The sequence below is a fragment of the Myotis nattereri genome (assembly GCF_964212035.1).
Source record: "Myotis nattereri genome assembly, chromosome: 3".
Lineage (NCBI taxonomy): Eukaryota > Metazoa > Chordata > Mammalia > Chiroptera > Vespertilionidae > Myotis > Myotis nattereri.
In genome coordinates this window covers 201,071,999-201,085,133 of record NC_138077.1, presented here as the reverse complement: position 1 = coordinate 201,085,133, position 13,135 = coordinate 201,071,999, and the positions used below count along the sequence as shown (strand labels likewise).

Genomic DNA, 13,135 nt, shown 5'->3' with positions numbered 1-13,135 from the left:
GAGGAAATGCCCAGGAGGATAATATTTATTGACTCATTACTGTTATAACTCACATAGTACCCCTATGAACAGGCACTGGTATAAGCACATTGTACTCATTTAATCCCCCCAACAGCCGTCTGAGGTAGGTATCATTAACACTTTTTAGAGCTGGGGAAACTGAATCACAAAGAGGGTGGGTGATTTTATGGGCCAAATTGAGTTCCCCCCCCCCCCAAAAAAAATTATGTGCTGAAACTCTAACCCCCATGTGACTCTATTTAAAAAAGTCATTAAGCCCAACCTGCTTAGCTCAGTGGTTGAGCACTGACCTATGAACCAGAAAGTCACGGTTTGATTCCCAGTCAGGGCACATGCCCAGGTTGTGGGTTCAATCCCCAGTGTGGAGTGTGCAGGAGGCAGCCGTTCAATGATTCTCTCTCATCATTGATGTTTCTATCTCTCTCTCCCTTCCTCTCTGAAGTCAATAAAGATATATTTTGTTAAAGTCATTAAGGTTAAATGAGGTCATGAGGGTGGGGACCCTAATCCAATAGGACTGATGTCCTTATTGGGGGGAAAGGAGGGGACACCCCCAGTGCACGAACAGGGAGCAAAGGCCATGTGAGGGCACAGCAAGAAGGTGGCCTCCTGCAAGCCGAGGAGAGAGTTTTCACCATAAATCAACCCTGCTGGTCCCTTGCTCTTGGACTCCCAGCCTTCAGAACTGTGAGAACACACATTTCTGGTGTTTAAGCCGCCCTGTCTGGATTCTGTTAGGGCAGCCCTAGCAGACGAATGCCGTGACTGGTCAGATCCTTTGCCTGGCAAATGGAAGAACTGACATTCGATTCCAGGCTGTCTGGCACCTTAGTCAGCGTTTTTACTGGCTTTTGCACAGTGCTTCTTGCCCTGAGAACGGAGACAGCAAGAGTCTTACTGGAGAATGTGACGTACCAGGAACTGCCAACACGCATGGGCATTTACTCCACACAGCCCAGCGTGCTGTGCTTTGCCTGGATTATCCATTTAATACCAACAACAATCCTGTGAGGTTAGTGCTATTATCACCCCCATTCCACTAAGGCCTTCAGAGGACTCCGATGGGGACAACCTCACTCCGGAGCCAGCTTGGAACACTGTCACGCAATTAATGGTAACTATTGGAGACCATTTTGTTATGCTCAGCTCCGCCACCTGGACAAAAACTGCTCAACGGGGCCTTCCAAGTGGGAGAACACAGTTGAAAGTAATCAAGACCCCCTTCTCTGAGGTGGCCTTTGAAATAAATGAGCCAAAGAGGAAGTTGTCCCCACTAAGACGTCCCAGCTTTAGGAAAGGCTAATGGGGAGGCGGCCCTGTCCTGATGGGCAGGGGCAGGGGCAGGGGCAGGAGCGAGAGCACTGTTAGAGGAGCATCGCCCAGCCATGGGCTGCGTGGGAGATGAACAGAATACGCAGTGGCTGATGGGAACTCGGCAGCAGTCGGGTTAAACCCACCCAGGGCATTTTTCATCTCAGAAATGTATTTTCATGTCTACCAGTTTGATGTGGGTCTTTTTTATATCTTCCTTTTTTTTTAATGTTTTCTTTAATTTATTTAGAGAGGAAGGGAGAGGGATAGAGAGATAGAAACATCATTGGCTGCCCCCGGCACACTCCACATTGAGGATCAAATCCACAACTCGGGCATGTGCCCTGACTGGGAATCCAGCCAGGGACCTCTATGGGTTGACGCTCATGGGCTTTCAGATACATACTTAAAAAATGTGTAACAGATAAAGTTATACATCTGGTATTTGCTTCAAAAGTTTTGAACATAGGAGTCATGGAGGGGAAAGCAGAAATAAAGATGAAACTGTATTGGCCATGAGATGGGGATTGGGTATGTGGGGGTCATTGTACTAAATTGTCTTCTTTTGAGTATGTTTGGAATTTCCCATAAAAAAGAAATTTTAAGTTTATGGAATTGGAAGCATATATGTTGGTGTGTGTATATACAAACATATTTTTGAATGATAAGCAGAGGGTTAGTAGGGATTTTATTCCATATTCACAGGAGGGCAGTTCTGTTGCTTCCTGAACTTGGTCATAAGCAGCCCTGGGTCCAGCCTGCACCAGTCCTCCAGGAGCCACTGCCACACTGTCATCACTGTCCTTAGTTTCAATCCCACATGGTTCCTGAGTCCAACTCTAGATTCTGTCAAATTCCTAACATGATTCAAAGCGACAGTGATTGAACTTATGTTTGGTACCAACAATCTTAAGCCCAAAATGCTTCAAAGATTAAACAATCACACATTTAAAATACATAGAAAAATAATATAATTAGGATTTATACAAAGTAGATTATTACAAAACAAGTACACTACAAGAAATACATCTTATATCCAAACACAAAAATTTGGAAATATATGTTTAAGAAAAAACATTTATTTTTAAATGCTGAGTGGGAAGGCATAGACGGAGTCCTGCTAGCAGAAACTTTCACTCCATCGCAAGCTTCTAAAAACAGTTCCTGAAGCAGACTAGACAGCTGTTCCTCTCTCCAAATTCTGTTTAATTTCAGCTGTATATTTCCCATAGAATCTTTCTGCCTTTTTGTTGAATTTGGCATTTCTTTCATTAATATAGTCGATATCTGCATCATCATTATAAGGTCGTCTCCGGCTATATTTGTCTCGTTTTTCAATTCTGAGGGAAAAAGAAAGTAATTTTAAAAATTTGAAAAGTCTTTTTTAAAATTTTTTAATTTATTAACTAGAGAGAGAGACAGAGAGAGAGAAACATCGATTTGTTGTTCCACTTATTTATGCATTCATTCATTGATTCTTGCTTGTGCCCTGACGGGAAATCAAACCCGCAACCTTGGCATATCAGAACGGCACTCTAACCAACTGAGCTAGCTGGCCAGGGCTTGTCTTCTTTTTTTGTCTTAACAGAAACAGCTGAGTAGTTGAGGAAAGCATCGTTACACTTAGAACAGCACACTTTGGTGGGTGGGGGAAGCAGTTTTCATCAAGATTAAGTTGAAGCTGCTAATTAATAGCACAACCTGGGTAAGAACCATGAAATCCGGTAATATACAAATTCACCTTCAGAATGCCTCTAAGAAGGCAATGATAACCTTGTTATAAACTGGATTGGATACATAAAATATTAAAAGAAGATGACTACAATAATAATATTAATAACCACAGCTAATACGGAGTGCACAGTGAAACACTATCCTTAATACTTCACATGTATTAACTCCTAAAATACAGATTCATTCCACTCTGCCTAATATTCAACCCTATCAGTATAAGATATGCAAATGTAGTGGAGGTAACATTTACTAGAACATTCTTGCTTCTTCAAAACAAATAGCAGAGTGATTACTAAATAAAAGTTCTTAAAGAAGAAGAATTTTCTTTAGATCCTTCCCTGCTTCAATGATAACAATTCAATTATATCAATATTTTGTTTGCTTCTCCATTCCAAATCATATGGACTCAACTCATACCTGCTGTCCCCAAAACCACTGTAGATGCTAAGTCAGAAATTAGCAAGTATAATATCTGTCTATTCAATTCATTCTAAGCTTATTCATTTTGCCATTAAGCACTTAAAATTTCACTCTGCTCTACTGAGTACTTACTGTTTTTCCAGATCTGTAACCATCCTATCAATTTCCTGTGTGGAAGGCACATGTGTTCCATGAAGAAGACTGTTGGATGTTGGAAAAAACTCTTCTCCACTGAAAAGACAGCAAAATGAACTTACAGTAACAATACAAATGCACTAAATTCTCTAATTTCAAAGTAAACCATTCAGGATGAGATATAAAAGAGACACACATATTTACTGTGGGGTGGGTCCCACCTTAACTTAAAAAAAAAAAAAAATACAGAGCCCTGGCCCGTACGGCTCAGTTGGTTGGGTATCATCCCGTGCACCAAAAGATTGCTGGTTTACCCAGCCAGCGTGGCTCAGTAGTTGAGCATCAACCTGTGAACCAGAAGGTCACGGTTCGATTCCTGGTCAGGCCATCTGCCCAGGTTGTCGGCTTGATCCCCAGTTGGGGGTGTGCAGGAGGCAGCCAATCAATGATTCTCTCTCATCATTGATGTTTCTATCTCTCTCACCTACTCCCTTCCTCTCTGAAATCAATAAATAAAAATATTTTTTAAAAAAGAAACAAAAAAGATTGCTGGTTCAATTCCTGATCAGGGCACATGCCAGGATTGCAGGCTTGATCCCCAGTAGGGGGCACGGAGGAAGCACCTGACTGATGCTTCGCTTTCACATCAATGTTTCTCTCTCTCTCTCTTTTCTGCTCTCTGAAAATCAATAAAAAAATCTTAAAAAACAAAAATACAGAATCAGAAGGGATCTAATAAATCACTTATTCTGACACTTTCATTCTATAGATGAAAGGGCCAAGGGCCAGAGTCAGGACCTGCCTCCAAGTTCACGTATTTCTCTCTCCACTAAAGCAGGAGTTGGCAAGCTCCACCATGTTTTTATAGACAGTTTTACTGGGACAAAGCCACACCCATTTGTCTATAGGTCCTCTATGCTGTTTCATATCACAGCAGCAGAGCTGAGTAGTAGTAGTTGTACAGAGACCATATAGCCCACAAAGCCTAAAATGTTTACTATCCGGTCCTTTACAAAAAAAAAGTTCACACATGCTGGCACTACAGCATCTTAAAAGAATATCGGAGTGAATAGGATAATCTGGTTTTAAACACTCCACACTCAGTCTTGGAACGCCCAGCTAGAAAGATAGCCAGATGATGAGTTTAACTACTGTGGAGTGAGCAATAGTGTTGCTGAGATCAGAAATCATTCTTAAGACAGCTGTCTGATAACCCATACCTAAACATTACCTAGGCATTATTTATGTGTGTATGGTTGTATATATATTCACACACAAATATGTCTATCTCAGGATGCAAAAAAAAACCCAAAAAAACAAAAACTTGCATTACTGTCAACTTACTGCTTTTCTCTCAGTCTCTCATATGTCTCCATGTCAGGTTTGATCTGTTTGGTCAACCGATGATACTGGCGTAACTGGGCAGCAGCATAATCTAAAAAGAAAATGAGAACCAGACATAATATACTTCCTTGTCTGGTCATTACAATTCAGGGGGGAAAAATCTAAACTATTAGTAGCAATATATGCACAAGACACCAATCTAAGCAGAGCCTCTTATCCTGAAGATGCTGACAATACAAGCCTCGATTAATTTTACCACAAAGAACAGAAGAATCCAGGTGACTGAAGTACAGCCTTTACTGCTGCCCCAGGAGATATATTTGTATTTTCTTGGGCTTATGCCTCTTAGGGAATATCCCTGAAGGGGCGCATCCTTTCATAAATCAGGAACACTGAAGGCGATGCTTGCCTAGCAAGCCCATTCAATAAAGTAAAAGCCAATTTACCTGAAAATCCCAGGTCCGGGTTTTTCCTCTTCTTTTTCCTCTCCCATCTTTCCGCATCTTCCGCACTGATCTCCAGTAACTTCACTTTCTCATAGTCCTCCCCTCTGGCTGCACATTCCTAAAAAGAAAGGGAAGAGCTGAAACCAGCAATTATGATACAAGCAATTATTTTATCTATTTTAAAACAACAAAGATTAAATAAAATTAGCAATACTTTTAAAATGATTAAGCAAAGAAAATTTGGGAATCTGCTATAGTATATAAGAAAGAAGTACACAGATTTAAAATAATATTTATTCAGCATTTATCAGGTGTCAGACCGTTTTACAGGCACTGGCTCATTTAACTCATAATTAACTCAATTATCGTCATAGTCTCCATCTACAGGTGAGAAAACAGAGACGCCGGCAGGGGAGGTCACTCGCCCAGTGTGGCAGCTGGTGAAAAGCAGAGCCAAGAGCTGAACTCCGGCAGCCGCGCTCTAGAACCGGTGTACAAAGCCACCTGGTTCTGCTGCGTCAATACCACAGAAAGGCCCAGTAAGCCACTTGGGAAACAGCAGAGGCGTTCCTAACCTTTTTCTTTTCTTCCTCCCGTAGTTCCCATTCCAAACGGGCTTTTCTGGCTTCCCAGTTTGCAGGTAACTTCAGTCTTTTATCTTCTTCCACAACTTCCTGGTGATTTAATTTACGGGCTTCATTCTACAACGTAACGAAAGTCTATAGCTGAAGCATGACCATCAATCCAAATAGATCTTGCCTTCTTGGAGGGGCAGGTAAGACACATTACCAAGGGGACCCCATTTTATCTTAAAGCAAGGGAGAGCCATCAAAGGATTTTAAGCAAGGGAACCACCTAACTAGGGCTGCATTTGTATCGAGTCAAAAAAAAAAATGTGTTGGGCTGCACGGATCTGCTGCTCCAGAGGCCTGGAGGTTCATGTCAGCTTTACCTCCGTTTAGCGGCGCAGTCCCTTTGAGCAGGTCCCTTAGGGTTGGATGGGACAAGGTTTCACAAAGAGGAAGGACTACTACAGGGGCACTAAAGACTTCAGATGGGCCGAAACCGGTTTGGCTCAGTGGATAAAGCGTCGGCCTGCGGACTGAAGGGTCCCAGGTTCAATTCCGGTCAAGGGCATGTACCTGGGTTGCGGGCACATCCCCAGTAGGAGATGTGCAGGAGGCAGCTGATCGATGTTTCTCTCTCATCGATGTTTCTGACTCTCTCTCTCTCTCCCTTCCTCTCTGTAAAAAATCAATAAAATATATTTAAAAAAAAAGACTTCAGATGGCACGGAATGATGTTAAACACACGATGAGAATGACGCTCTACTTTCCAGTCTCTTTTCATCTTAACTCAAGGAAAAAGCCTCAATTTGGGGCTGGGGCTCTAAAACCTATCTTAATACGTATCTCTAATCCTTTCCAAGTCCTCCCTCCTTTTCAAATATTTTAACAGTTTACATTATGGCAAATGAAAGAAGTTTTCCAGTTGGATTACTCTGTGAAGAGTCTGTTTTAAAATAAATTTAACTGCATATAATAAGTATACCATCTTAAGGAAAAATTAAGTTTGATGTTTCTTAGGTCACAGGCTGGTGGCAGTAAGTCCAGGAAGCCATGTCTCCTAATTTCCAGCCAGATGTTTTTTTACACAGTTCATCCACGTAAATATTTAAATGTGTTTAAGTCTTTCTTAGATTAACTTTTGGGGGGCAAAGAGAGAATGTCCTCTCAACTACCATCCCTTATTTATTCTTGACGCTGACAATACCCTCCAGGTGAAGACACCAAGGAAACACCTGAAATCAAACAAAGTTGTGTGTGTTGCCCTGAAAGAGACAGCAAACCAAAGGGAACTGTAGGCATTTAGGTGAGAGAGTGTTAGGGGGTAGGTGTCAGCGGCTCGGGGGGGAAATTTGAGGAAGCGTGGTTGTGCTCTGGATTGGCACTGTCGGAAAGCCAACGCATTTTTGATTGAGCATCTTAAGTTTTTACATACGAGGCCGGATTAACGGAGCAAGACTAATGTTTTATTTGATAATAACAGTCTATGATGTTAGCAGAAGAGGGGGACGTGTGGTCATTCTGTGGTTTGAAGAGTCTTGTTTTTGTCTCACTACAACAGTCAGAGTGATGCTGGGGTTTTGTGGAACCATGGCCGGGCTGTCAGGCCACTCCAAGTTGAGTCAAGAGCTGTTACTTTTTCTTTCTCAGCTCCAACTGCAGCCAGTTATTTGCTGGACTCTTATTCCTAATATGAATTCTCTTCCTTTGTATTTGTCCCGTCTGCTTGGATATTTTTTTCCTCCAGCTTCTTTGTCTGATAACACCTTACTAATCTTTTAAGTAGTAGTTTAGGTGTCTTATATAAGACACTCCCTGGAGCCCGCCCCATACTGTTTTAATCTCTCCTCTGTACTCCCCAGCCTTTGTTCCTAACTCTAGCATGGCATTTACCATAATGAAATTTCTAGCTGTAAAGTTGCCTCCTCTTTTAAGAACAGAAGCCTTATCTTAATCGTCTTGTTCGCCACTGACTAGCTCAACCATTGACACTAGACTTTCATTGAGCTTTTTCACGGATTCAACCAACCTGAGATCTAAAACAGCATTTTCATATTTTCATATTCACTGACACTACAGACTTTCAGAGATTTTTATATTGATTTTGAGGGGGGGGGGGGGAGAGGGAGAAAGTAACATTGATAGTGAAACATCCATCTGCTGCCTCTGGCAGGCACCCTACTGCAGTTGGAGCTCACAACCCCCGAATGTGCCCTGATCCAGAATGGAACCAACCTTTCCAAGCAAGGGAATGACGCCCTACCAACTGAGCCTCACTGGCCAGGGCTGCTGCTTATTTTTGAATGAAGAGGCAACCAGCTCTCTTATTAGCATTGGACTAGTTTCTACATATTTCCCTAGTAAAATACAGAGTTTGTTAGAATACAGCAAGGAGGCTGTTAGTAATAGAAACTCCCAAACCTAGTCTAGGTAAGTTAAACCAGATGTAGGGGGGAAGGAGGTTGGAGGGGGTATGTGTACAGTTGACCTCTGGACAGTGCAGGTTTGAACTGCGGAGGTCCACTTAAACCAGATGTCTTTCAGCACCTAAGTACACTCGGCCCTTCCTATCCCTGGGTTTCACTCCCACGGATTCAACCAACCTCAGATCTAAAACAGTATTTTCACATTCCCAATGGCAAACCAAAAATACAGCTGACCCGCTCTAGCCGGTTTGGCTCAGTGGATAGCGTGTTGGCCTGCGAACTGAAGGGTCCTGGTTGGATTCTGGCCAAGGGCACATCCCGGGTTGTGGGCTCGATCCCCAGTAGGGGGCGTGCAGGAGGCAGCCAATCAATGATTCTCATCATTGTTGTTTCTGTCTCTCTCTCCCTCTCCCTTCCTCTCTGAAATCAGTAAAAATATATTTATTTAAAAATACAGCTGACCCTTGAACAACGCCGGGACTATGGGTGCCGCCCCCGCACAGTCGAAAATTCGCGTATAGCTCATACTGTTTTCATTCTGCGCGGTTGGTTGAATCCAAGTATGCGAAGGGGCAACTGTAGCGTCCAAAGTTACATATGGATTTTCGACTGCGGGGTTCAGCACCCCTAAACCCAGATGCGATGTCCAAGGGCCAACTGTATTTTCAAAAGTGACTAACGTGCTACCAGCGTTGAGAACCACCGGGACAGATCTTGCATCGGGCCACGCGGGTTTGTTAGGCTCGCTGCTGCGACTTCCTCGTCCCCCCACCGACACGCAGGGGCCCGGCCAGTGCCAGGGCGCAGCACCTACTCACCCGCTTCAGGTGCAGCTCCCGGAACTTGCGCAGTCTCTGCTCGCGCTTCTGGGCGGACAGCTCCTCCGCCGCCGCGAGGGGCTGCTCCTCCTGCGCGCTGCTCGCCAGCACCTGCGACAGGGAGGGACGGCGGTTGGCAGGGCTGGTCGGCTTCTCCCGGGGCTGCCCAGGCCCAGTCCCCGCCGGGCCCGACCAGGCCGCGCCGGGCCCGCACTGCCGACCCCGACTCCACAGCGCCTACTCCTCCCTGTCCCAGCACCCAGGCATCTCCTCCACCTCTCGCCCCTGTCGGCCCCTGTGAGTCGCCCCACGAAATCCCCTGGGGAGAGCCGGCGGCACTTACCTTCTCGGTTAGAACCGCAGTCGCCATCACAACCCTCTCCTTCCCACTTCCGGCAACAACACAGCACTTCCGTCGGCCTTCTGATTGATGTTAATAACCTACGATAAGCCCCGCCCCTTCCTGGCAGCCTCGGAGGTTGGGACCAATCCCTGCTCTCTTTCTAGCAGTGAGCCGGTTTTCGATTGGGCAGGGCCTTGCGCAGCCGCAGAAGACAGTGGGGAGGGCGGCGAGGTGGGGAGAGAAGGGCAGGAAGCGCGCGGAAGGGGACGGGAAGGAAGAAAGGCCGACTGCGGGCCTGGTAAGGAGGTCGCCTCCGCTGCGTGTTGCTCCCTGGGGCGGACAGTGCTTATCCTGACTGTCAGCTCGCCCCTGCCTGCCTTGTCTCGCGTGCGCTTTCAGTACCGTCACAGATGGCCCCGTTTTAATTTTTTCAAGAGCGTAAGAGAGTTCCCTTTGTTCATTTTCCGTTTCCCGCGTCAGCGTTGTAAACAAGGAGCGCAGAAGCGTCCATCTTGTTTACTCTGCGTCTCCAGCAGGGAAACTGTGCGTTAATAAAAGTAAGGTGCTGGATACAAGAGGAATATATGAAAATGATTATTTTCTGCACTAATAACCACTAGTTCGACGTAGAAATGAGTAAGCCCCCAAATGAAAAGATACCTAAGTATAAAATTTAAACGGTAACAGGAAGAAAAGCATAATGTGAGGTACAAAAAAAATTAAGTTTGAATAGGTGAAGGATTTTCTGGTTCGAAGACGATATAGAAACGTATCTCAAAAGGAGTCTCTAAAGCAATATAAATAATGTTCCCATCAGAATCTCGGTGGGTTATTCTTTCTCTTTGGGGAACTGTACAATAATGGCAAAAATCCAAAAGCTCGGCCACACCTGTATTGGTGAGGCTGGTAGGACTGAACATCGGTGCAACCCCTAGGGCTCAGCTTCGCGGGTCTCGCTGGGCGGTGCGGGGAGAAGCCGGCCCGCCCCCCGCAAGTGCCGGTGGGCAGCTCGGTGGGCGGCTCGGAGGAGGAGAGCCCCTCAGGGCAGCAGTTCCGGGACAAAACCTGCCACGAGGCCAGGACTCCTGCGCTTTTGTCCGTATGTGACTATCATTCGGTGGCATCTACAATCCTCTCAAGTACCGAAACAGTGACATTCATCCTTTGAAACCCCTGTTTCAAACCAATCCTAAGGGACGTGCTTACATCACACAGTCCTTGAATAGTCAGTCAGTATATCCCTCTGGCCTTATTCAAGAACAATTTCTTTTCCATCCTTACCACATTGTCCCCTGAAGCAGTAAAGTAACATTTAAAGATATAATTCAGTTGAATGCCTCATCTCCTCCCCCTACAATAAAATCCAAAAGTCTGCTATGAATGGCCTATCATACAAGTAACGTCTATTTGGGTTTATTTCCATCCCTGTGCTAACAAACTTGATTTGTCCTCATGGTAGAATGAAGTTTGAAAATTAAGTCACCAAGAAGTTGTGGGGGAGATTACCTGCAAAAAAAGCTCTTGTGGAATGAGAACTTCAGGGAAAAAAGAAAAAGGTAAATACAATTCATACCATCCTCATAAGCTATAGATCCAAATATTGTGTTTTTGTTGGGGCAGTATAGGCAAGCTTTCTGGCTCTGATTCCTCATCTGTAGCTCAGAAAACTGAGAATAAAATATGTAAAACATTGAGAACAGTGCCTGGTACTGGAAATTCACTCTAGCCCCAAAATGGTAGCCACCCACCATATGACTATTGATTACATGAAATGTGGCTAGGGCAAATTAAACTGTGCTTTAAGTGTAAAAATACACACTAGGTCACAACACACACACACACACACACACACACACACACAGTAGTACACACACAGTGTAAAATATCACAGTATTTCTTTTTTTTTTTTATCTAAATAACTTTTTACTTTCCTTCTCCAGATAGGAAGCCTACAAAGTTTATTATGCTTTATCAGGAAAATACAAGGTCAGTCTTTCCTAAGAGGCCTTGTATTTCAATTCCCCGGGCCAGAAACTGCTACTGGACAGACTGAACCAAGCCAAAGGGAAGATCCAACTATAATCAATCTACTTTCTGACCCATGGCACACAGGGTTCCAGACCTCCTCCATTCTCCGGATTCTATGTCTATTCAGCCATGTGAGCATGGGCACTTAGGAGAAATGTGCACACCACTTCAATCATTTCCCCACTCCTGGATTAATTTTGGTCCACTCAAAGTCTGCTTTCTGCCAACAGTAAACCCCAGAGGTCAGGAGGCCGAAGGTTCTCAATGTCTACACGGGGTTCTTTTGGAGGCCCAGCAACGACCCTTTCCTTCAAGATCCATTCTGTACCTTTGGATCACGCTAACCACACACAGTAATTACCCCGAGTTCCCAAGGCCGGATGGCATCAGATAAGGATGACGCCAGGACCAAGCCTGCTGGAGAGAAGGCGAGGTGGATGCCTCACAGCATTCCTTATATTGTGTTGAAATATTTTAGATATACTGGGATAAGTTAATTTACTGGTGTGAATTAATACCGTATTTCTATTGGACAGCACTGAATCTAGACTCTTGATACAAATTCTCATCTTGCCATAGTCATGCAATGCATTAACTGTTTCAGTTCATGATGGAATGCAAATATAAAGGGTGGTCCTATGAAATTACAATGGAGCTGAAAAATTCCTATTACCTAGGGAAGTAGTCATTGTAGCAAAACACATTACTCAGGTGTTCCTGGTGACGCTGTGTAAACAAACCTAGTTAAGTATAGCACAATTACATACAGTACATAATATGTAAAAAATGATTGTTACTGGTTTATGTATTTACTTTTTTTCTATTTTTTTTTAATGTTGCTTTTTAGAGGAAGGGAGAGAGATAGAAACACACCCCCCAACCAAGAACTGAGCCCACAGTCTGAGCATGTGCCCTGACCTGGAGTCAAACCTTGACCTGTTGGTTCCTGGGTCAACATTCAACCAGAGCCACACCAGCTGTGCTACTGGAAGTGTACTCTTAGTTTGCTGTAGAACACTAGGCCACGTCACATCGTGTTTACACTCTTGGTTGTATTTGCTCATGTGCTTGATTTCTAGCCCAGGAGCAGTAGGCTAGACCAGTGGTCAGCTAACTCATTAGTCAGCAGAGCCAAGTATCAACAGTACGACGATTGAAATTTGAGAGCCAAATTTTTTAAACTATATAGGTATGTACATTGTTATTAACTTAATTAGGGTGCTCCTAAGGCTTAGGAAGAGCCACACTCAAGGGGCCAAAAAGCCGCAGGTGGCTCACGACCACAGGATACCATCTAGCCGAGGTGTGTAGGCTGTACTATCCAGGTTTGTGTAAGGGCCCTGTTTGCACAATGATGAAATTGGCTAACTACCCATTTCTCAGAACATGTTCCTGTGGTTGAAGCGGCACCTGACTGTACTGTCCACAGATTAGATGGTAACAGGGTATCACACTGAGTAATTGTATCCCAATTATGTAATGACAGCTTGTCTGGGGGTATGCAGTTTCTTCTGTGTTTCAAAGTATAGGAGAGATTAAACAG

General features: G+C 44.2%; 1 protein-coding gene and 1 long non-coding RNA gene across 2 annotated transcripts; one reads left to right on the top strand and one right to left on the bottom strand.

The window, feature by feature from the left end:
• Nucleotides 1–2,007: 2,007 nt before the first annotated feature.
• SYF2 (SYF2 pre-mRNA splicing factor) lies at nucleotides 2,008–9,633 on the bottom strand. Its single transcript, XM_081086839.1, has 7 exons — nucleotides 9,565–9,633; nucleotides 9,222–9,332; nucleotides 5,987–6,112; nucleotides 5,412–5,529; nucleotides 4,966–5,056; nucleotides 3,619–3,717; nucleotides 2,008–2,672 (listed from the first exon to the last, which is right to left on the bottom strand). The coding sequence occupies exons 1-7, from the start codon at nucleotides 9,589–9,591 to the stop codon at nucleotides 2,507–2,509; spliced, it is 738 nt and encodes a 245-aa protein (XP_080942965.1). The 5' UTR covers nucleotides 9,592–9,633; the 3' UTR covers nucleotides 2,008–2,506.
• A 144-nt stretch (nucleotides 9,634–9,777) lies between these two features.
• On the top strand, nucleotides 9,778–12,392 carry LOC308516070. The gene is made up of 3 exons (XR_013995699.1): nucleotides 9,778–9,862; nucleotides 11,024–11,120; nucleotides 11,505–12,392. It is a non-coding gene; the product is annotated as an uncharacterized lncRNA (long non-coding RNA).
• The last annotated feature ends 743 nt before the right edge of the window (nucleotides 12,393–13,135 follow it).

What these genes read in the sequence shown, in the direction of transcription:
- SYF2 (XM_081086839.1), bottom strand. Translation starts at nt 9,591, where the DNA reads ATGGCGACTGCGGTTCTAACCGAGAAG. An exon ending in CTGCGGTTCTAACCGAGAAG is followed by an intron (nt 9,333 to 9,564) that starts GTAAGTGCCGCC and finishes TCCCTGTCGCAG; the next exon opens with GTGCTGGCGAGCAGCGCGCA. An exon ending in CCCGGACCTGGGATTTTCAG is followed by an intron (nt 5,057 to 5,411) that starts GTAAATTGGCTT and finishes TTTTCTTTTTAG; the next exon opens with ATTATGCTGCTGCCCAGTTA.